The 25,466-nt window shown below is 44.5% G+C and overlaps 1 protein-coding gene across 1 annotated transcript in view; it reads right to left on the reverse strand.

Moving 5' to 3' along the window:
• The window catches only part of ITIH5 (inter-alpha-trypsin inhibitor heavy chain family, member 5), a 65,494-nt gene that overhangs the window by 21,066 nt on the left and 18,962 nt on the right, over positions 1-25,466 (reverse strand). The window contains exons 4-6 of the mRNA XM_012664907.1: positions 22,905-23,155; positions 10,921-11,090; positions 10,062-10,178 (exon numbers count right to left, since the gene is read on the reverse strand). Of these exons, the coding sequence (XP_012520361.1) occupies positions 10,062-10,178; positions 10,921-11,090; positions 22,905-23,155 (538 nt within the window). The remainder of the gene's footprint in view (positions 1-10,061; positions 10,179-10,920; positions 11,091-22,904; positions 23,156-25,466) is intronic.

Consider the following 25,466-nt stretch of genomic DNA (forward strand, 5'->3'; position numbering starts at 1 on the left):
GAACCGATTAGGTTTGGATATTAAAATATTTTTGCGATATAAACGTAACTAAATTGCGTTAGTCTTTGTGTTTGGATAACGCTATTCTAACTGGAGAAGCCAGCTATGTCTCGTCTCAACCCTCCTGCTCATGTCAGGATCCGTTCCTGGTGTTTTGACTTTGCCTTGACAAGTGTGTCAAACATTTACCTAATAACGTCACTGCACATTTGTCTCAAGAGCTCTTTGCCAATACGATTTCTTTGATTCTTTACGACGTATCAGGCACATCTATTTTTCATACTCGATGTGTAAATGACTCCAGGCTCAAAACGGATTTTTTTTTTTTCCCGTTTCTCTCCACGTGGAAGCTTAGTACTTGTGAGGAGTGATGTCCACGGTCAGTTCTGTACTCCTCGCTCAGCCAAGAATACAGCCTTTACCACACGGCCTGGGGAGCCTTCCCGAGATCATGGCTACCTGCACCTGCAGGGTCCAGGTGCTCATCCCCAGGTGCAAAAGGATGCGGCCCAGGTGAAGTTCACCTGCGTCTACAGATCGCTGAGTAGCTGGTGACCTCCACCCACTGTCCTGACACGCTTCTGGCTAAAATGATTGAGTTCCAGTCTCCAGTGCCTTGGGCTAGATTTTGAAGTTTATATCTCCTGGCTGCGTGTTTGGATTCCGGAGTCCTGCCTGTTTCATTCTACAGATTTTTGGTGTCAGACTCTCTGCCTGCCTTTGACCCACTCAATCCTCCCTTCAGCCTGAGTTCTTGTGATTCCTGTTTCCCGGGCTTAGGTCCACCCTCTGCCTCCCGCTATAAATTCCCAGAGATTTTTCTTGACGAACATTAAGAACATAAAACACAAAAGTACGAAGAGGCTGGGAAAAAGCCATGCTCCGTGTAAAATCACGGAACAGTTACGTAAGAAGTAAACACAGTATATCAACAAATGTGGTTTGTATATATGGGAAAGTATTTAGAGGAAGTGGAGCCACCCTCCACCAGGCAGGGGTCGTGATGACACCTCCCTGTGTCTCTTTCCACCTTCCCAGACTTGGTTAAGGTGAGATTTTTATTGCAGGAGGGAAAGGCTTATAAAACTGGGTGAACTTAATTGATTATTGGGGATTGGGGAGGACCCTTTTGTTACTTTTTCTTGTCTTCCTTATTTGCACTAGACAGGACACGGACAGCCAGAGGGTCCACAGCAGCTTTATAGGGAAGGGGTCTAAGGGAAACCTCACATCTCTGCTCATGTTGTCTGGCTCAGTTACCTGGGGAAGAAAAGCAAAACGGCATCAGAACTAAGCTCTGACCAATCACAAAGGTAGTACGTTGGCCGAGGTTTCAGATGTGCTACATGTCTCAGAAATCTGAGCCAGTGGGTGGGTATGGTGGTTCACGCCTGTAATCCTAGCACTTTAGGAGACTGAGGAGAGAGGATCGCTTGAGGTTGAGTCCCAGACCAGCCTGGGCAACATAGCGAGACCCTGTCTCTGAAAAAATTTAAAAATTAGCCAGGCAGTGTGGTGGTGCACACATGCAGTCCTAGCTACTTGGGAGGCTGAGGTGAGAAGACCGTGTGGGCTCAGGAGTTTGAGGCTGCACTGAGCTATGATCGCGCCACTGCACTCCAGCCTGGGCAACAGAGCGAGACCCTGTCTCTTTAAAAAACAAAGAAGAAGAAGAAGAAGAAGAAGAAATTGAGCTAGTGGACAGGATGCAGGGGATGAATAATTCCAATATCTTGGACTTAATCTGACTTCTGAAACTCCGTATTTTCCCGCCTGGCCCCCCAAACCTGGTTCAGTTCTCTCCTAGGTATTTTCCTCCAGTCCAGCATGTTCCCAAAGCTGCCCCTGACTCTCCCAAACATCCCTGAGTACTCAGTCCCTAAGGCCACTGCAGCCCTCAGCCCGGCCCCGCCGGCACCTGGAATGAGCGTGGTCCTTCCCCCCGGATGTCTGTCTGTTCCCTTGGCCTTGCTGCCTTCCCTTTCGAGTTCCAGCTGCGCCCAGGAGAGGCGACTGGGAAATCACTAATTATCTGACTTACATTTGGTCCATCAGGACACCCTTTGACATAGCCTGGGGGTATGCAATAGACAGAATATTTGTGTCTCCCCAAATTCAAAGGCTGAATCCTAACACCCAAGGTGATGGTATTAGGAGGTGGGGCCTCTGGGGGGTGATTAGGTCATGAAGACGGAGCCTTCATGATTGGGGTTGCCCTTATAAGCGACCCCAGAGAGCTAGCTAGAAAGTTCCTTCCGCCATGCGAGGACACAGCAAGAAGGTGCTGTCTAGGAACCAGGAAGTGGGTCGTCACCAGACACAGAATCCCCTGGCATCCTGATCTTGGACTTCCCAGCCTCCAGAACCGTGAGGAACAAATGTCTGTTGTTTATAAACTACTTGGATAAACTTCCTTCCACATTGTCTTCCCATGTCGGTGGGTGGAGGTTTCTTCTGCCCACGACTTCACCGAGGGTGCGGTCCCTCAGAGGAACCAGTCTGATGCAAGGGCCTCAGGCTCAACTCCCGCCTCGGACGGCCCACGGTCTCGTCTGCTGTTCCCAGCAGGGCACTAATGCGTCAGGCCCTGGATGCAGAGACTGGCAACTCCCCTGGGAGAGCATCACTGCCTCGGGTCCTCTGCCTTTTGCTTTCCATTCTCCTTTCATTCTTAGACTCTGCGGTGGTCTGCATTCGCCCGCCAGCTCAGCTATGCACGCAGCAGACTTGTTCCAATCTCCCCGCTTTGCTCCGTGTTTGTATCAGGAAGATTTTCAAGTCATCTAGTCCAAAATATTACCCGAACCTTCAGACTATAACATTCATTCTTGTTTCATGACTTTCTTCCCGTTTTTCCCCAACCAACAATCCACTCATTCCTTTCCTGGCAAGAAAAGCACATCCCGTCTTCAAGGACTAGTTCCTAGTCCGCGTCCATCACGAGTCTTTGCTGACGACCTCAAGCTCTTCCCCTCCTCTGTGATTCTTTCCACTACCTACGTGACATGTCATATTTGAATGACGTGTGACTGTTCCATGTTTCTTCTCCCCAGCAAGATTCTCAAGTCCTTAAAGCGCCTTACAGTTGACGCTCTTCTTGTACATGCATTTCCTCGTGCCTCTGTGTTTTTGCACACGCCACCCATCTCTCTCTCCGCTCCGACTCTCTCCCCCTCTTCTCGTGCCACCCTCTCAACTAACTTCTAAGAGACCTTCGAGGCTCACTCCAGACGCCCTCCTCTGAGAAGCACTCATCCGCCCTGCGCCCTCCACCCCTGGGAAGAACCACCACCGCCCCACTGTGCGACGGCGGGACCTCGCGTATGTCTCTCTCACAGGGAGCTCTTTGCGTGTAACTTTCGTCTGACTCTCTCTTCTCTTCTGGGCTTCTCAACAGAACAGGCTCTGTCTCGCTTATCTTTGTATCCCCCGGGAACTCTTGCCCAGCAAATAACCAATATTTGTTTCATTCTTGAAGACTCTTAAGTCTAGAGTCAAAGCCAAGACGGGGACCCGAGGGAGAGTCAGGTGTCCCAAACAAGGGACGGCGGCGGCTGTGCTATCGGGAATCGTAGGGACCCCTGTGCAATTCAATCGGCCGGCGGAGGCTGTGCAATCCCGGAGTGACAAAGCTTTCTGACACTCTGATAAGCACGTCCATGTCTGTTATCTCACTTAATTTTCTTTGACTTGCAGTGTTTAGCTGGTTGTTGCTTGTAGCAAAGTTTCCTTTCAGCCCCTATCTAGCCCTTTACAGAGAAAGTCTGGAGACTTGAGTGTAAAATTAGGAAACCAGAAATGAGGGAAGCTGGGCTTTGCTGTTAACGTCCTGGCGCCGTGTTCCCAGGTGCTCACAACAGGCTGCAACCTGAGCAGGTAACACAACAGCACTCAAAGCTCCATAGTGATAAGTTTTTCTTTGTCGACAGCCCCATAGTGGCTCCATTCAGAGAGGCTCAACGTTTTAAAAATATGACCTCATTTGGGTAAATCTTAACTACCTCGACAAAAAAGTTTTTAAAAACGAAGACCTTCAATTTATCTAAAATTATCTGCATTGTCATTGTTGAAGAGCAATTTTTTCTTGAAACTAAAAACCCGAGTTTTCACTGATGGTCTAGGGCAAAAATATTCGGCCCTCTGTCCGTCACTGATCATCTCATGGTCTGAGTCAGAGACAAAAACCGCAGTTTTCCCAATGACTTCTCTTCTCTGCCCCACGTCCCAGATCTCTTTTGCAACGTGCTCCTGAAACACGCATCTGCTAGTGGGAATGTTTTGACAAGGGCAGCCCGGTACATGAGAATAAATACTGTCAACTGAAATGACCTCTAGTCACACGCCAATAAGTCACCGCTCTAGACAAGGGGTCAGCAAACTATGGCCCAGGGGCCAAGTCCATACTGCTGTCTGTTTTCAATAAAGCTTTATTGGAACAGAACCATGCCCACTGCTCTGCATACGGCTGTGCCTGTGCTCTGGTACTACTACAGCAGAGCTGGGTGGAGCGGTTACCACAGAAACCATCTGGCCTGCAAAGCTAAGATATCTATTATCTGTCCCTTTACAGAAAAGGTTTGCTGACCCCTTTCAGAAAATCAGAGAGGGAAGCTGGACTATTCTAGGGCCATGCTTTCCCACGCTTACAAAGCCCTGCAACCTGCACAGGCAACGCAGGTGGACTCAAAGCTCTATATTGTTGATTTTTATTTGTGGGATAGCCACAGAGTGCTTGCCTTCTGAGATTCTCCCAGTTTTCTAGACCAGATCTCGTTTGGCATCTGGCATCCTCCTTCCTTCTGAGCTCCTTCATTTGCACAGGAAGTTCTCTCTTCCTAACCAGATCACAAGTCTTCTGAGGCCCTTTTGGGCCCTGCGGCCTGTGCTGGACATTTCTCCAGGCTGCTCAGGGAACCTCAGGCTGCATTCTTTGATGCCCACACACTAATATCTTTCCAGAACCCTCCCTTTCAAAATGTGGCAGATCCACATATTCTTGAAGAGGACAGCTAGAATGTCACACCACTGGACATCACTGCACTTGACAGTTACCCGCCTTTCCTCAGCCTATCCCTCCACTGTCTCCGTACTTGGACCCGTCCAATCCAATTTGGACCCATCTAATCCAAATTATAAAAGGGAGAGAAGTCTGCAGCCCTGTACATGTCTGAGAGATGCTGCATATTAATTCTATGGATCAGAGAGGAACAGCTTCATTAATTTCTCATAATACCAGTCTGCTGGCTGATGCCTCTTTGGGCAGGTGACATCTGTATGCACTCACCTGAGATGGGCAGCATTGCCCATCCCATTACTTGACAAGAACAGGTAGAGCCTTGACACTTAACAGGTGTTCTACAGCTATGTCATGGTCCATATCTAATGTTATGGTGAAGCGCTTTAGGTAGGCCAACCTGGGCTTGAAACCTAACTTTTCTACTTATAACTTTCTGTATTTCAGCATAATTACATCACCTTCCCATTTATCAGATGAGGTTAGCAATGTCTACTTCATTAGATGGCTGAAAGATTAAATGAAAAAAATGCATATAAAACCCTCAGAGTGCTTGGTATGCGCTGATCACTCAATGGTCTCTACTGTGCCCTAAAAAAAAAATATAAGGTACATTGATTGTTTATGTGCTGGTAGTTTTGCAGCAAATGTCATTACCTACTGTGTGTCAGGTAATGTGCTGAGAGCTAGGAATACATACTATAATGATCAAAAACAAGATGTTCCCCAAATCGTGGGGGATTCATTTACCAACTATTCACCTGTAAGGTAACACATAAAATGCCCGGATAGCTCTTGGGAGCCCAGTTTTGGACAGTGAGGAAGAAACGCGTGTCCTGGAGCATAAAGTAAACATGTGAATGAAGCACGAGCAACATGCAGTTTTCCAACCCATTAATTCACATTTTCCCTCATTTTAACATGGCAATTATGGATAAGAAAAATGCTTGTTCTTTACCCTCTAAAATTGTCAAGCAAATTAAACAGAAAAAGGGAAACAAACTTTCAAAAGCTCCATGGGAACCTGGATTGGCATAGAAAGGAACAGAGTGTGGGAACAAGTTTGGAGAAAGTTACATCATGAAAAGCATCTGGAAAATGATCCATTCATCACTGCTTGGTTGCCAAAGAGGGTTCCTTAGCCAAGCCCCCTAATATGAAGGTGAAAGTGGTAGATAAAATTACATAGATTAGGGGAAAGAAAGAGAAGAAAGCATAGGCCTTGGCCAAAGAAAAAGGTATTTAACAGGCCGGTCCCCATGGCTCATACCTGTAATCCCAGCACTCTGGGAGGCTGAGGCGGGAGGACTGCTTGAGCTCAGGAGTTCGAGAATAGCCTGAGCAAGAGCGAGACCCGTCTCTACTAAAAATAGAAAGAAATTAGCCAAACAACTAAAAATTGAAAAACAAATCAGCTGGGCATGGTGGCGCGTGCCTGTAGTCCCAGCTACCTGGGAGGCTGAGGCAGGAGGATCGCTTGAGTCCAGGAGTTTGAGGTTGCTGTGAGCTAGGCTGACGCCGCGGCACTCTAGCCCGGGCAACAGAGTGAGACTCTGTCTCAAGAAAAAAAAAAACAAAAAAGGTATTTAACAGACAAGGTATCATGTTTAATGCCCCCAAGGACATGCATGCTTGCAAGTGCTAATGCTCTAGCATGCAACTAGCAAGGAAGAAGGAAGTCGACCCCGATCACATTTGTCTCCCCTCTTTTCGCTCTTCCCAGCGGCCACCCTGAGAAGTTTTACAAGCTCCAGTCGGGAGGCAGAGATCCTGCCTGCCCCAGCTCCAGAGCCATCTCTCAGCGCATTCATCTGCAGATGCACGTGGAAGAGAAAACGGCCAAGCGACGTGCCATCCGGGGGCAGCTCTGTCGCTGTTCCCGAGCTGGGGAAGTCCTGGCTTCCGGGAGCATATTCCCATCGGGATTCAGACAAGAGCCTTAGAATTCCAGGTGCACACAGCTTCGGGGGCTCCCCAGTGCAGATACACGCCTTACTGAGTGTGCAGTTTAAGGCTGAATGATCTTGACAAGTAATTATTAAAAACCAACTCAGTGCCCTACATTGAGATAAGTACAGTTAAATCTTCCAGGCCCGTCACCGATGAGGGGTGCCAAGAACATCCAGAATGACAGTGAATCATTTGTAACAGAATCCAAATGTCCTGTGTTGCCAAGCCTGTTGACATAACATGAAAGCCCTGCGCATGGGGTAATTTTCCTTCTCACCAGCAGACATCATATCACAGACAAGACTCTATGAAGCGCCAGCTAAGCTTTTCGCTTAGTGCCGTGGCCTCGGAGAAGCCGAGAACTGCTAAAATAGTCAACAGTTTTCAAAACCGCTCAAGGCTGCGAGGGGCATTAGGAATTGCTCAGACATGTGTTTGGCTGCTCCGGGGCGGCTGTCCTGGAGGGAAGCCATGCTGTAGCTTAGCAGCCGGCAGAGTGCATGCCAGACTCTCCGCGGCCGGCAAGGAATGGATTGTAATATCCAGGAATGAAGGAAGAAGAGAGAATAACAAATGGTCTGACATCTGTTCTTACACTGCTCTTGCATAATGCAAGGAAAGCCCTGCCTTCTGCGATGCGGCCTTCTTCTCACGTGGGTCCTAAAACGTAAAGTTGCACTGACCTTGTCCCCTTGTCCACGTCCCTTGGTTGCCTTACCACATTGATACATGCACGAAGGAACCACAGCTTTGTGCTCACGGACTTGGGAGTCGGACTGGCCCTGCCACTCATTAGCCGAGTTATGTACCTTTGCAAAGCCCCGGTTTCTCCATCAGTAAAATGGGAATGACCAAATTGTTACAAAGACTAAATACCCTCATAGTAAATAATTCATGTAATACCCTTAGAGATGTTGAAAATGCCCCATGCTACATTTTTAAGAAGTATCCAAATTATTTTATGATTAAAGGGAAATTTGGGAGACCCTGATTTATTTCATTGGTTTTTCTCTTGACAATGTGGGGCAGGATTTATCTTTCTAGGGGCTGTTTGGTAAGAAGATTCTTGATCTCTCTCCTGTCAGAAGTGGAAGAAGACCCTGTGCTCCGGAAGGGACTAGGGTTGGGCTTAAATCCGGAAGTGACTCTGGCACCTGAAGATGGGAGTCTTTGAGCATTGCTTTAATTACTAATACGCTTCACCCTTTTCATAATCCCACTGAATCTTCTTATTTCTTCCCTTTTGGATTGTTTTACATCCTTTGCTCATTTCCTTACACATGATTAATTTTTATTGATCCGGAATAGCTCTTTACACATTAATGATAAACTCCTGTCTTTTTCCTGCATACAATTTCCCTGTCGTTTGTTTACTTTTATTTTTTTTTATTTACAACAAAAGTTTTATAACTTTTATGTGGCTCAAGTTGTTGATTCTTTTCTTTTACAGTTATTACTTTCATTGCTTTTAGGCTTAGAAAGTTTTCCCCTGCTTCAAAACTAGTTAAATATGCACCTACGCTTTCTTACATTTTTGGGGGTGTAGTTCATTGATTACCTTTTAGCCCCTTAATCTATTTGGAATACTGACCCTGGTAACAGTTTTACATGTTACAAATTGGCACAGCCTTTTTGGACTATTTTGGTAATATGCGCCAAAAACCACAAAGGATTTGGCATTCTTTGGCCCGGTAACTCCACTTCCAAGAATCAAATTTAAAAAAACAACGAGCATGTGTCAAGGATTTCTACATAAAGAAAATCATCTCAGTGGTGTTTATAACAGCAAAAAGTGGAATTAACTTAAAAGTCTCCCATGGCAGGTAGGGTGAATAAATGTTCTGCAGCTACACTGTCTACTCAGTAACTATTAGCCACCTGTGGCTACTGAAATTCAAGTTTATTAAAATTAAACAAAACTAAAGATTCAGTTCCTCAGTTGGATTAGCCACATTTCAAGTGCTCAATAGCTTTCTGTGACCAGTGGCTATCATATTGGACAGCATAGAACATTCCCATTCTCCTAGAAGCTTCTATTGGATTGTGCTGCTCTATGACCACTAGAATCAGGTTTTTCAAGAATATTTAATAACATAAGACAGATTCATGATATGATGGTAAATAAAAATCTCTGAATACACACTGTTTGGTGGTAACAGGAATTCAGATTCATTGCAGTAACTTTAATCATCAATACCTTCATCAAGTTATTTTTGATCAGAGGAAACACAAACCCTCCCCTCATCAAGCTCATTATTTAAAAAGAAAGAAAAAAATAAGAAAGAAAAAACATCTGAAGATATGTAGATACATAGGAATTAAATGAGATATGTGGGGAAACCTGGCCCATGGCAATTACTCACTAATTATTAATTGGTTCAAAATCCAAATGGGATTATTTTCATACTGGATCCTATGTCAGATCTAATTAACACTGTATTCTGTGGCCAATAGTGGTCTTAAACGAAAAGAAGCCATGATTATTCTTCTGTTAATATCTATTGTCCAGCCACCAAACTCTCAAAAACAATTAGGTCAGCAAATGGAACTGGCATAGGAACGCACAGTACCAAAAGCAAAGCACTTTACAGAGTATTTGGTAACAGAGAAAGGCCACTCAAACATCGATAAATAGCAGCCACTATGAAAAAACACCTCGCTTTAGGGTGATTAAAACTTTGGAAAACCTATAGGTAATTTAGACCCTAAGGGGCTCCAAAGTTTAAATTTATTAGACACGGACTTTAAAATAACTATGTTTACTGTGCTTGAGAAAAAAATTTTTTAATTATTAAAAACTTAGTACAATAACTGAAAATCCTAAAGTCACAGAGTAGATTTGAAAAAGAACCAAAACGAACATTTGGTTTAGCTTTCCACTGGGAGCAACTAAAAAAGCTGAACAAGATGTTTTCTTTTTTATCTTGAAAGTAGCAGAGAGCTAACAAAATAGGGAGAAGAAAAATATGAGAGAAGATGAAAATTTAAAGAGGTGAGCTCGGCATTTAGGATCTTTCATCTGAAGGATGCACAAAGCAGATTGTTGTCCCAGGTAAAAGCAAGGGAGGAACAAAGTGGGCGGGTGGCGCTCACTCACCTGCCGGAGTTTGGTCCCCACCATGGAGGCGCTGCTGTCAAGCACAAACACCACGTTCTTGGGCAAAGGAGGAAGGTCTTTAGGAGCAAAGTAGTGCACAAAATAGCCATTCAGCACCTGGTGGAGGGAAAAGCACATGAAAACGGTAGTTCCTAGAATAGGGAGGAGAAATACCTAAAACAGAGAGTCCATGGAACTTCTAAAAGTCAAAGACTGCAGGAAACAGAGTCTGGGGCTCGATTCTATACCCAGAGCAAAATGATCTATGGGGGGGATCAGGATCCCTCCAAGAGAATTAATTGCTAATTTAATTTGTATAAGGATAGAATCTTCCCTTAAAAATTTATCAATTATGGCTACTAATTCAATTTTAATTATCCCTCCTTCCCTGGCCCTTGCTACTTGGGAGCCCTGCTTCCCTCGTTATCTGGTTTTACCCAAGCATCTTACAAGGTGAGACATCAAGGTTGTCTACATTCCGGAGGCACGCTAATACATTTTAATATTCCCATCCCGTCTCCGGAGCAATAAAACCTAAAGGGAAATGAGGCATGGAGCAGTCTCTTTTAATTAAAATTGAAGATGAACTGAAATTCTAACTTAATCTAAAACACCACAGGGAAAATCATATTACAGATTTCGTTTGCTCCCCAGATTACTGAAGCAGGGAATAGGTTCTCTCAGCTTCCAGCAAAAGACCACCGCGCATCTCTTTGAAGATATATTTTGGGTTAAAACAAGTTTAGTGAGAAACAGAAAGTTCTCTATCCCTTAGGTAAGTGTGAAATCCATAGTTCTGAGTCTCACTAAAAGTGTTTCGCAACCAACATGAAACAGCAACAGCGAACCCCGTAAGTACCTGGATGTCCCCAATGCCCTGTCCCCTGTTGACGTCGTATCGAATGATGAAGTCTCCCAAAATCCCATTCTGGGCAATCTTGGCTTGTTGTACCACACTGGGCTTAAAAACTATTTTGGCAAAAGTCTCGTTTTGGTTGATAACGGTAGAAGGAGGAGGTCCAGAATCATCTACAAAAGCAATAGAAACATAATAACTGAACATAGAAATATTTTTCTGAAAAGAAATAAGAACTTTTCTTACGTACACACATTTTATTGCAGGTATATTTCATAGGAACTTCTAAGACTTTGTGCTGATAATATGTCACAATGCAAGAGATACAGTATCATACAGTTCACCTTTATGCCCCCTTTTGAACTTTTTCTTATGAAAATTTTTAAAACACACAAAAGTAGAGAGAATAATAAAATGAACCCCTGTGTACCTACCACCCAACTTTAGCAATTATCAGCATGTTACCAATCTTTGGTATCTATTTTTGTCTATTCTCCCACCATTTTTTTTTCCTGGAGTGTTTTAAATCAAACCCCAGACGTCATAGTTCATCCATAAATACTTCGCTGTGGATCTCTGACTGTAACAACTTTCTTTGCAACATAACCACAAAACCATCGTCACAAGGAACAAAATGCAAGCCCCATGCCTTATGATCGCCTAATACTCAGTCTGTATTTAAATTTCCCTGATTCTCTGATAAAAGTCTTGGTATGGTTGACTTGTTGGAATCAGGATCAAAACAGAGTCCCCACATCACATTTCGTTTCTGTTTCTTAAGTCTCTTTTAGTCTACAGTGTCCCCTCCCCAGCCTCTTTTTCTAATGCTACACGTATGTGGTAAAATGCAAGTCATGTGTCCTGCGGTATTTCTCACGTTCTGTATTTCACGTCCTTTCCTGACATTCTCTGCTTTTCCCCTGGTTTCCAATCTGGGTGCACAATGTAACATCTGGGGGAGCTACAGGGAATATTAATGTCCAGGTCTAGAGATTCTCATTTAATTGGTCTGAGACTCAGCCTAGGTCTGCAGACCTTAAAAATTCTCCATGTGGTTCTGCTGTGCAGGGCCGAGACCCCAGCTCAGGTTCCCTCGTATCCCAGCAGCCAGAGCTGGAGGCTCGGTTAGCGCCAGGTTCAGTGCTACTGGAGAGAACACTTCCCAGATGATGCTGAGCGCTTTCTACTCTGCCACGTTAGCAGTTATGCAGTATCTCCCTGTCTACTTTTAGTGGCGGTAAAACTGACAGTGGGTTCAGGTGTTGTCAGCCTGAGCCCTCATTCCAACGCTCCCCGCTGATCTTTCACTCCGTTGTTTTGCCAATCACAGATGACGCCAGATTCGCTCTTTCATTAGAGTTGCAAAAGGATGATTTCTAATTCGATTATTCCTCCATATGGTATTATTCCATGAGGAAAACTTTTTTTTCATCAGTCACTGAGCCGCCCTAACATACTGTTGTAAAAAGAAAATAAAAATCTCAGGACCACTCCCCGCCGCCAATTCCTTATGCAAAAGAGAAGGTAAAGGCCTTGGGCACCTGTGACAACCTGGCCCCACAGATCATGCATTAAGGAAATTCTTCGCTGGCCTCCCATAGGCAAGGACGTGCAAACTGCATTGTGTATATGTGTATTCTAATGAGTCTCTCAGGTGACTCTGGTTTTGGCCGGTAGAAAACAGACCTGTGCTTACCCACAGACAAGAGTCAATAAAACGTGTTGTATGTAATTAGGCAGCACTTAGATTATCTCTAAGACTCTGCAGTAGTTAGATTTGACTCTCTTTATAATGCCAGCGTGTACCTACTTTGTCTTGCTTCAAATCTCTCCCAAAATGTTTCTTACAAGTACCCTGAATTAATGCCATTCACGCCGCATAAAAGCCCTGGGGATTAGAAAATATAATTTCTCTCTTCATAATTCGTGTGACTGGGCTCTTTCAGATCGACCATGAGAAAGGATAGTGTATGATGATGGTGGTTTCCCATTGACCTCTGGTGTTGGCTAGTTCGTGATGAAAATTCATGAGATTCGCCTAAATGGGCTCATTTTCCACGCCCAAGGAGTGGGTTGACCCTCAGGGTGGTCACCCACTCAGAAGCCCAGTTCCTGACCCGACTTCCACTCATGAAGTGCCAGACAGGACATGTGACCCGGTGCATTTTCCACTACCTGTTTTTTAGAAAAAGTTTACTGGGCACAATTCCAGAGTAATATCTCTGGAAAATAAAACCCTCTTTTAAGTAGAGGAGGAGGAAAAAAGCTCCACAGTTACTGACCAAAATCCCAAAGCAGAATGAGAACTATTTCGTTTCTCCTGACTGTGAGTCGCGGCTCATCCTGCCGGGGGCCGTGGACTATTTCAGAGGCACAGTGAGCGTCCCCGCAGTGCCCTCGGAGTCACGGGCTGTACTGCAGGGACAATGAAGAGTGCCAGGAGAGAGATTGGGAGCGGCCCAAAACAAGGAAGAATCTGACCTACTTTCCTAATGAGAAGCACGTATCTCTTCCTCCTCTGTTTCCCTTCCTCCTCGCACACTTGGCCGGGGTGGCAGCGAACGGCGGTGGCTGCCCTGCTTTGGGGGAGGCCGAGTCTTCTAATGCCACCCCCCTGCGAGCACTGGTGGTCCCACGCAAGACGACCCTCTCGTGCGCCCTCGGGAAAATGCACCCATCACTCCTCCTCCGCCCACCGACCCTGCTGTCTCGCAGGCCCCTGGGAGGCTCTCTTCCCTCCTAAAGCCCCACGCTTTTGAGTAAGAAGCTGTGTCCTCCTTGGAAGTCACGCAATACCAATGCAAGTGGGCTCTAGAGTGGGACAGACTCCAAATGACTGACTTAATAGTCCTGAGCCCGACTAACTAACTAACTGAGCCCGACTAGCTAACTTCCATGCCTGCTAACTGGGATAATTCCACAATCACAGAGTCATGGTCGGGATTAAGTCATATCCCATACGGAAGGTGCCTGGCACACAGTAGGTGCTCAATGCATCGTATGCCCACCCTCTTCCCCTTCAGAGGTAGCTTCTTGTACTCTTGGTCTATTATGAAAGGCAACTTACGGAGAAAAAATATTCTTTGATAACACAGAGTTTACGTTTTGTCATAATGGCTTTCTCTATACTACTGAAAGCTTGAGAAAAAAACAAATAAGTGTTTGGAAAGGACAGACACAGAATAGTGAACATTCATAACAGGGAGTTCAATATATATATTACATATATGTAATATATCAATATATTTCTATAAGGAGCAATCTTTATAAAGTAGAATGGAGTCAGTATCTGTCCAAAGCCCCCTGCAATGACATACAGAATCTTGCATGTTAGGGGCATATGTGTATTTTTTTCTGAAGGAAGGGTTTGTAGCCTTCACCACATGCCCCAAGGATCAAAAGAGAGTTAAGAACCATGCCTCTAAGTGCTAGTAAATATTCCCTCGTTTGATTCTACCTTCTAAAGACAAAGCACTTTAAATATAGCGCATAAAGGTTGAAGAGAACAAAACATGTGTCCTTAGTTTTGTCCTGGAACATGAATGTTAGTCACAAATAAACATTCTCCTCCTAGACAACCTCATGGGGAACAAAGGAAGCCAACTGCTATGGAAAGTGTGCAAAGGTGACAAGATTTGGACGCAAAGAACCATGCTCAAGGACGTCGGCTGGAAGCTGCACCCTTTGGGCGGGTGGACAGAGGGATTCCTGGGCTCTGTTTCCTGCAGTCCTTGGCTTTGGCTGCTGCGGGAGAAAAACAGCCAGCACCTGGTGCTTGGACAAAATCGCTTCCCAACACACACTGCCTGCTCATTTCCTCTTCAGAGAGAGGCGAAATTGGCTGTTTGTTTATGTAACCTGCTCACCTAGGATCCAAGCAGGCAATTTCTTAACTATACGGCAGCCAAAAACACTGTGGATAATTGCGTGACTCCCCTCTGACGGCAGCACGAAGACCAATGTCAAGTGCCCCAGCCGAGGACGGAGAGACCGGCAAAGCCGAGGCAATGAGGAAGAAAGGGAATTTGCCTAAATACCTTCACCAGCCTCTTACTACATACAGTTTTCCTATTGAAAACATATTCTTCGATAACACAGAGTTTACGTTTTGTCATAATGGTGACAGTTTCTTATTGAAAAGGGTTTTTCTTCCCCCTACACTGACATTTGGTATTTTAAATCCTTTTGGAAAATATCATCATATAGATAAGACAGCAACATTTAGCATGGAATAATAATGCAAATTTACAGCCAAGGCGGTTCAAATTCAACTCCAGTATTTTACAGTTAAGTGACATTTGCCCAGGTTTCTTAGAAAAGTAGCTTTCTTCGCTACTTATTTGGTGTTCTTTCTTCCTAAAATAATAACATTCCTGAGGCTCAGTTTTCCACATTTGAGTGACATCCCAAGGGAGACTATGCATGAAAATGGGCGTTCACTAGCTCACCAGCAAGCACCAGCCTAAGCACAATTAACCCCTGAAAATACGCATAGCCCTTCCTTCCTGCAGTCCCTAGTGTCCACTGAAGACCTCAGACAGTAGCTGCTCGAAGCAGTTGAAACTGAACGGAATGGAAGCCTGACGAAGGCAGTGTTAGAGCAGCAAAGGAATATGAGGTCTAGAGACTTCTGCTAAATTCCTTTACGTTTTCCTCTTGCACGCAGGTGGAAGGTGATCTAACAATTGAGACAGGCTGAGCAGCCTTTTATAGGTTCAGCCTGATGGCATTTTCCTCTTTTATTATTCAAAATTGCCAACTCTACACACCCGCCAGGATGACTGCTATCAAAAAAGAAAAAAACAGAAGATAACAAGTGTTGGTGAGGATATGGAGAAACTGGAACTCGTCTACGCTGTGGGCGGGAATGGAAGATGGTGCAGGCGCGATGGAATATGGTGAAGGGTTACTCAAAACATTAAAAATAAAATTAGTATCTGATCTGGCAATTCCGCTTCTGTATGTAGACCCAAAAGAACTGAAAGCAGGATGTAGAAAAGATATTTATATATCCATGAGCATAGCAGCGTTATTCACTAGATCCAAGAGGTGGAAACAACCCAAGAACCCATTCATGGATAAATGATAAACATGTGGTCTATGCATACAGTGGACTCTAACTCAGCCTTGAAAAAAAAGGGATTTTGATACACGCTACAACATGGATCAACCTTGAGGACATTATGCTAAGTGAAATAAACCAGGCACAGAAAGACAAGTATCTTATGATTCCACTTATAGCATATATCTAAAGTATTAAAATTCACTGAGATGGAAAGTGGAATGGTGGCTGCCAGGGCCGGAGAAAGAGGGATGGGGAGCGTGTTTAATGGGTACAGAGTCTCAGTTTGGGAAGATGGAAAAGTTCAGGAGTTTGGTTGTACAACAATGTGAATATACTTAACACTACTGAACACTTAGAAATGGTTAAGATGGTCAATTTTATGTTATGTGCTTTCCACCACAACTTAAGATTAAAAATAATTTTGCATTGCTGACTCTAAGTTCTGCAAGGACGGTGACAATGTCTTAGATATTAATATCTTCAGATCCCAGGCACTAGCACAGCGCCAGAAACATGGTGAGAGCTCATGACAGGCTTGCTGAACACCGAGCATGAGAATGGTGGAACAAACATCAGCACGTGGTTGGCAGATGGTAGGGGAGCCCGTCAACAGAACAGAAGCGTCTCGACCTGAAAGTCTCTGGGTGGGTGCGGGAGATACTCTGGTGTGTGACCCGTGTCACGTACCCGGACTCCCTCTGGGTTCAGCCACAGCTGTGGTGGACCATGTCACACACACAGGGTGACAATACCCGCCTCACACAGCAAACCAGGACAGCAGGAAACAGGAAGAAATGCAGTGGGGTCTCCCAGGGCAGGGCGGGCTGCTGACCAGGCTAATGAAGACAAGGCCCAAACCATGCGCCACTCTCAAGGGTTGACCGAACGACAGCTGATGTCAGAACAAACAAGATAACACGGGTTTTCATACTGGCACTAAAAATCAAAACAAAACCAACTATGGGGCCAAATGATTCATACCTGAATAATTTCTGTGCTGAGCAATGCTGGAAACGTTCAGAACAATCAGATAGTTTCCTGGCAAATGTACAGAGATTTCACAGAGGCCAAACAGGGTCGTGCCCTTCCAGCTGCTGAGTGGGTGTTGGATCCGGGGCAAGAACATGGAAATCGGGGCTTAACCATCAGTCACAATGCAGCCCTTTAATAGGGAGGGGTCGCCAGACTTAGAAAGTCAAAATACAGGATGCCCAGTTACACCCGAATTTCAGATAAACGATGAATATTTTTTTAGTATAAATATATCCCAAATATTGCACGGGACATATTGTTTATCCAAAATTCAAATGAAACTGGGCATCCTACATGTTACCTGGCAACCATAGCAAAGGTGGATTTATCTAGAGCTAGATTTTTGGAACCAAAGTCTGGAACCAAAGTGAGTTATTAATTCTGTCTTCTAATCCCTCCTTCATAACAACATAAGAGCCGGACCCAAGATCTGGCAAAACTCACCAACGCAAGCCAGGAGAGTGCTGAAAACCTAATAGCACTGTCATAGCCAGCGGTTACTTATTCCTTAGCTCAAGGAACAAACATTTATTATGCACCCATTCTACGCCAGGCACCGCATGGAGTGCCTTAGAATACAACCCTGGGAGAGCCTGCTCGGCAAAGACAGAGTCATGATGCTAACAGGCCAAAGAAAAACATAATAAAACTCTAAATAGATTCAATTCAATGCCTTATTGGGCATCTACCGAAATGCGAGACACTGCGCTAGTGGAAAACATCTGAGGTCAAGGGGACTTGAATTCCCAGCGTATGTGGCCAGTCACCAACCTGTTCTCAGAGACAGGTGCGGTGTCGAGCCATCCCCTCTCCAATATGAGAGGCACAAACCTGTGTTTCGAGTGGTTCTCTTCCTTCCAACTAACCTTCCTTAGTTCTTCTGGTTATCTGAAGATCGAAAGTTCACAGGAAGCTTACGCAGGGGTGGTATGATGAAAGAGCAAGCCATGAACTGAGTCCCACCCAGTCCTACCATGTGCCCTGCTGGATATGTGAAGGACGCACAGAAAGCTGCTGGAGAACACACCGAACTCGCTTCCAGGGCACGAGGAGGGAGGCGGATTCTAACGACCCGCAATGTAATTTTTTCATTTTTTTTTTTAATCAAAGTGAAAGTCACAGAACATAAGATGTGCCATTTTAAGGTGCGCAGAGCCGTGGCATTTAGTAGATTCGCAGTGCTCCAGGTTGTAGCACGCTATCAGCACTTCATTCCTTTCTATGCCCGGATAATAGTGCATTGTACGTGTGCACACACTGCATTTTGTTTATCCATTTACCTGCTGATGGACATTTGGGTTATTTCCACCTTTGGGCTATTGTGAACACTGCTACTGTGAACATTCCTGTGCAAGTATCTGAGAACCTGTTTTCAATCATTTTGGGTATATACCCACAGGAATCGCTGGGTCAAATGGCTGAACTTTCTAAAGACCCTCCAAATGTTTCCCATGGCAGCTGCACCACCTGACATCCCCACCAGCAACACGTGAGGGTCCAAATTTCTCCACATCTTCATCAACACTTGTAATCTTCCCTCCCCCCTGCCCAATTATAGCCGTCCTAGTGGGTGTGAAGTAGTATCTCAATGTGGTTTTGATTTGCATTTTCCTACTGACTAACGGTGTTAGGTATCTTCTCTTATGCTTTTGACCACTCGTATATCTCCTTTGGAAGAACATCTATTCAAGTCCTTTGCCCATATTTTAATTGGGCTGTTTATCCTTTTGTGGTTGAGTTGTAAGAATTCTTTGTATATTCTGGACACTAGACTCTTACAAGATACACGATTTGCAAATTTTTTCTCCCATTCTGTAGGTTGTCTTTTTAGTAAACTGATACTCTTTCTTCTGTGTTCTTGAGTGTGAGGCACTTGCCAATGATGAATCAGACGGCGGGAGGACGTGAAAACAGTTAAAAGGTCTCCTCATTCTTGGAACTAAAATTTCCTTTTAATGTTAGGTTGGGGTGAGGTCACATGAGTTCCTCAGTTTTGACAGAGATGAGGAATTTCGATTACCCAGGAACCCCTGCGGGGGGACTTGGAAACAGAGTCAGCAGACCAAGAAAAGAATTTTAGGGAAGAAAGGGGTAGGAACGCAAGCCAAATAATGCTAGAAAACAAGAAGTCATAGTGTAGACCCCAAACTTCGCTGCACGCTGGAATCACACGAGGATCTTTAAAAAAAATACCGAGAACTGGTTTCCATCTGCAGCTATTCTGATTTCATTGGCATGGGTAAGACTTGAGCAACAGAGTTATAAAAGCTCCCTGGGGGATTATAATGTGCAGCAAAGTGGGAACCACCGCGCTCAGTGATGGAGCTGTGTCCAACAGCAAGGATGAAGGCTGACACTCAGGGGCCTGGGGAAGGGGCGATCCCACAAGCCCAAGAAGCCACGGTGGAACCACGTTAATTGGAGAAGCTCTTTTTTGACACCAAAATATCCTGAATGATCACGTTGCCTGCTCCGTAGGGATGGCCTGTTGGTGCTTCTCCACCTCCAGTTTCCATGTTGATGAGCAAAAGCTGGAGATGGGAAGAGGTTATTTCTACCATCTGTGTGGGAAATTCTACGTTGGCCTGGATGTGATCATACAAACATGGTGGAAAAGAGGAATAATACACATTTTAATAAGGATCCAAAGTCAGAGTATTCTAAAGTCCCCATGAAATGAAGGAGCAATCTTGTTTGTTTCTGTAGGTTGAGATCCTGACATAGCTGATGTCCCTAAATTCCACTGGAAAGTCTAAAGTGATGGTTCCCCACCTGAACTAAGCATCAGAATCACCTGAGGTGTTTAAAAAAAAATACAGCTGTCCGAAACCTATAGGGACAGAGGGTGAATGCGTGGTTGCCTGGGGCTGGGGTGGGAACAGGAAATGACTGAGAGATGGGTACAAGGATCTCTCTGGGGTGACACAAATGCTCTAACATTGGATTGTGATGATGGCTGCACAACTGCAAATGTACTAAAAGTCATCGAATTGTACACTTAAAATGGGTAAATTTTATGGTATGTAAATTAAACCTCAATAAAACTTTGTTTAAAAGCAAGGAACAGCCGTGCACAGTGGCTCACGCCTGTCATCCCAGCACTGTGGGAGGCTGAGGGAGGAGGATGACTCAAGACGAGGAGTTCAAGACCAGCCTGGGCAATATAGTGAGACCCCGTCTCTACTAGAAGTAAAAGTAAAAAAAAAAAAAAAAGGAATATAAAAGATAAACCATGAAAGTCATATAACTGTACCTGGTTAGTGGTAGGAAAAGGTAGATTATATTGTTTTTAGTCTTTCTTCTTATTTTTATATTTAACGAGGGAAAGACTTGGGATTTGAACCCACCCCTCAGTAGTTTACAATCTTCTATTTAGTGAGAAAGTGGGCAGCGCAAGTTCCAAAGGCGTGAACTTGGAGTCAGACAGGTCTATGCTTAAATTCTGTTTCTATCAATACGTAAATATGAGACCTTGTCCATGTTACTGAACCTCTGTAAACCTGAGCTTCTTCATACACAAAATGGGGGTTTAAAAATATATGACCTGCAAGAGGTGTAATAAAGATTGAATGAGATCATACTACATGCAAAGAGCTTCATCTAATATCCAGCACACAGAAGTAATCCTTATCTAGAGTTGTTATCTCTAAAGATGAAAATGGGTCTCGAGTGGTCAGAGGTTTGCTTACACAAATTCCAGAACTGTGATGTCTTAACTGCAGCCAGATCTGTCTGAGGAATGTACTGGCTTGGGCCACGTCCACGCAAGGACAGCTCATGTTCTGGTGCAAGCCCAATTCTAGCTTGATCTCTACCCTAGATTTCTTCTGGAGACATGCAGTGATGTCCAGACAAAATCACAACACCCCATGCTCCGCACTGCTGGACGACCACGCCGCAGGAACAGTAACAGCTGGGCTCTGAACTATGGGAATGGGGGCGGCAGGAAGGGAATTGGCCCACTGCACCTGCCTCTGGGAGATGCTTGTGAAATCTCCATGTTCTGGACAGCGAAGTTTGTGCTTTGGTATACAGAGCTAGGAAAACAGTTTTCTTAAAAATAAACAGATCCCAAGAGATCAATGGTCTGGAAAAATTCCTCTGAGATATTAGCGGGTTCTGAATATAAACAGTAAACAACTTTTTGGCTAACAACCGTAATTCATGCGCCCTCCAAACCCAACACACACACACACACACACACACACACACACACACACACACACCACAACACGTACACTTCTCTGAAGGGTCACAGTGGCTCTGAAAAGTAGGCAAGCGCACATTTCGTTACTGTGCATGACCACCCTCAGCATCCTCTCCTGCCACGTTTACTGAACACCGCGCTTCTCCCCAGACACGCGTCACAGACGCTCTGCCTCCTTCCTCCTGAAAGAAAACTTTCCTACGAAAATTTCCTGCTAAATTATGATTAGAGAGAAATAAAATTTTAAAATATCCTTTGTTATTTGTATGCGTGTGTTTTCTTTTCTTCCTAATCTGAAGACACTCAATTTGCCACTGACTGTTTAAAAGGCACCATGTTAAATACCAAGTGGACAAAGTTAATCAGACACACATCTGCCTTCAAAGGCACTTATGCTCTTACCAGGGAAATGAGATCTGCTTTAAAAAAATATATAAGCTGATGACAATAATGATAGCAGGTGGTGGCTCATGCCTTTAATCCCAGCACTTTGGAAGGCCCAGGCAGGGGGATCGCTTGAGGCCAGGAGCTCAAGACCAGCCTGGGCAACATAGCAAGACCCCATCATTATAAAAGATTTTTTTAAAAAAATTAGCTAGGTGTGGTGGCGTGTACCTGCAGTCCTAGCTACTCAGGAAGCTGAGGCAGGAGGATCACTTGAGCCCAGGAGCTCAAGGTTGCAGTGAGCTATGATCACACCACTGCACTCCCGCCTGGGTGGCAGAGTGAGACCCCCAACTCTAAAAGCATAATAATAACGATAACAATTATTAAACTCTTACAATGACCCTAGGAGGTAGTTATTATCCCTGTTTTCCAGATGTGGAGGCTGAGTCTTACAGGCTTGCAGTAATTTTTTTTCAAGGTTATAGTTAATAACTGAACTAAAACCCATTAACCCTATGACTGCCACCTACACAACGTAAGAACAGCGTCTTTCATCTCATGCCATTTCTAAATCCCAGAGACCTTGACGATACTTTTGCCTTTTCCATTAGATCTTGATAAAGAACGACAAGCTCAGTGTTTGGAGTCAACACATAATCAACAACCAGCATCTCCCTTTGAGGGTGACAACTTCTCCCATACAAGGTCACTAACTCAACTGTGCTTTAGAAAGGATATAACATATTGCTGAACGTTTAAAAACAGATTTTTAGAAAATGGCCCCATATTCCCACACCCCTAATATAAAATGACTATTTTTATAACTTTCTAGTTTTTTTTTCACTTCTCATTTAACAAAGTTGACATATTTAATATTACAGCATATGTACAATTTCATCTTTTTCTCCCTGTCACATGCTGAATTGTCTTATAACTGTAATTTACTAATCTCCCCCTTATCATCGAATGTTTAGGCTGATGGAGTGTCTTTGCTACTACGAATATTATCAAACAGGTTCGTACATATAACATATCCAATATTTTAGGTATTTTACCTAAGATAGATTCCCAGACGTGGTATGACTGTGTCAATAATTAAACAGTTGAAAATCTATTAGAGCCTGGCACTTTAAAAAAATAATAATAATAAAGTGCAAGGCATGTCTTTGCTTGGTTGCTGCCTTCCCAACTCCATGCGTCTATTGAGGGGGTGCCCTCCTTCCCAGATGTCCCTGGAGCCACGGCCCAGCTCTGCGTCCTCACGGAGGCCCCGCGAGATCCGGCACCGGCACTCACCTTCCCCTCGCCCGCTGCCCTTCTGCCGGCTGTTGTGCAGGGGCAGCACCTGCAACGATGCGATGCCGGACGGTTCCAGAATGTTCACCTCCACCGACAGCCTCCCGGCCAGCTGCTGGGGCCGCACGCTGACCACGTGCTCGTATTTCCCAAGGCGCCTCTGCAGAAGCTCTTCGTAACTCAGGAAGAAGGCGGCTTTGTCCTTGCTGGGAATCACCGAAGAGGCTCTGAACACCTCAGTCCCCTTCTCCCTGTCAGGAAGAACAAAGGGGCCCCAGGGAGGGTTCAGAGCAGGACAGAGCCAGGCTCCCTCCGTCCCCCGCAGGGCACTGGCCACACTCTCTCCACCGGCTTCCAGGGAGACCAGTGGGCACAGCGGGGAGTCGTGGGAAAGGAAACGTAAAAATCAGTCCTGGAAGAAGTAAAGACCCACACTAGAGGAAGGTCGCCAAGGGTCGGAGGACACCGAGTAGGAAAGACTTCAAAGACAACTGACCTCTCCATCTCTCCCCGGCACAGGCCGAGGGGACAATCCGAAGACGGGACGCTTAAGGCCGTGAACCACTAGAAGACAGAGCCTTGCAGTCAGGGTGTGAACTGCGTCCTCCCCTTTACAGGGGTGGCCAAATGAATGCTGACACTTTACGTAACTTTAAAATAGCCAGTACGTTAGGTCTGTACACCTGGTAAAGTTTGGTGGGTGTGTTTAGGAGGAAAGGTAAGGAATAAACGACTACAAAGCTTATAAAAAGGCAAACTATTCTGAACGCTTTCACCATATTCGCCAGAGGAATAAGCATGAGGGGTAACTGTTAGTGGGTAAGACAATCCCAAAGGTTTCGAGAAAACTTGGGGGGATTCGGTAGAGCAAGAACTCTACAGCTCGGAACGTGCAGGAAGGGGCTGCAGCAAAGAACAGAGCCAACTGTCTACTCTGAATCCAGTAGGACATCACCAGCTGGAAGTGACAAAGGGACCAAGTACAGGGAAGATAATCCCAAGTCCCTATACGAATGAAGGACTAAGACAACAGGCTTCCTACACTCCTCTTTCCCAGAGACACAAGTATTGAGACGGAAAAGTTTCATTGAGCGCTGGACAGAATGAATGAAAAAAGGCTGATGCCTAAACCCATTATTGTAAAACTTCAGAACATCAGATAGAGAAAACATATAAAAGGAATATTAGACCACATGAGATGCCCCATCAATAAGACTGGATGTTATAAGACATTGGAGCAATGCCTCAATGTCAATTCTCCAGAAGGAGAATTATTTTGACTTTACATTTCATACAGACAACCAAAATACTAATCAAGGACTCAGAATGTTTACCTCTCATGCATCCATTCTGAGAAAGTTACTTCAGTATACACTTCAGCCAAGCAAAGGTGAAAACCAAGAAAGAGGAAAATGTGGACTATAGAAATAACAAAACCAACCCAGAAGAAAATGAAAAGAAACCCCCAGTTTTGCAACAAGGCTGCAAAGCAATGATGATATTTCATGGATCTGGAGACAACCATGTTTTAACAGCATGTTTTAATAGCTCTAAAATCAGAATGTCTTCCCAACAGTGATGTCTTTCAATATCAGGTGTGATACAGAGGTCATTGCTCGCAGAAACTTGGTCATAATTGTTTGTCTTGTCATCATTTCAAATGAGTTATATGTCTTGCTAAATGTTAATAGTGACAAAATTAAAATTTATCTCATGAGAAAGAAGAAAGGCAATGAGAAACTCTTAAGAAAAACAGAAAATTAGAAGGCATGATCTAACTAAACTAAACCATGGCATGATTCTGAATAATTGTGATAAAGACTGCTTGAGACACACCCGTAGTCCAACAAAGTTAGGTTTTAATAACTTGCTGTAGCAAGGGAGACCACATACCGGAGGCACCATGAGGCATCTCACCAAACAAAGGAAGAGACAGGGTTATTGTAGGATTGGGAGAAGAGTGGAGTGGAGGTAAAAGTTAAAGGAAACAGTATTTGGACAGGCTCAAAGCAAAGCATGGCTGTGTTTAAAGCTGTTAATATCAGCTAGACTGAGAAGCAGACCCAAGGTTATGTGTCCTTAGTAAATACAACATTAAGATAAATGTGGAATTCTGTGTCTGAAATCCCCTTATCTGAAGCTCGGGACCTAGGTTGGTTTTCTGCAGCAAAGGGAACCCTTGGCTCAAGCCTTCCAGACAAAAGTGAGATGTCCAAGAGCAAAGTTTCTGACAGTTTAAGATTTTAGAGAACTAGCTTTCTTAAAGCTATGTCCTTTTATTAATCAGGTGTACAGGTTCCCACCATTTTGTCTGGATTCAAAGATCACGTTTCTGCAAAGGTTATGGAGGCCTTCATGTCAGGCTAATAGCGAGGGAAATGCAATCTTCGTGCACTGCATGGCTCTGCAGTTAATGTTGTTTACACAGCCCTTAAAAAGCAAATGCTATTTATTGCTTGTCAATGTTTAGATTCAGTTTAGAGACAAAACAGAGAATACAAGTATTGTTACAGGTCAGAATTTAAATGTTAGTAACTTTGATAATACCAAATAAATGATTAG

Source organism: Propithecus coquereli, unplaced genomic scaffold (genome assembly GCF_000956105.1).
Source record: "Propithecus coquereli isolate 6110/MARCELLA unplaced genomic scaffold, Pcoq_1.0 Scaffold94, whole genome shotgun sequence".
NCBI classification, from domain to species: domain Eukaryota; kingdom Metazoa; phylum Chordata; class Mammalia; order Primates; family Indriidae; genus Propithecus; species Propithecus coquereli.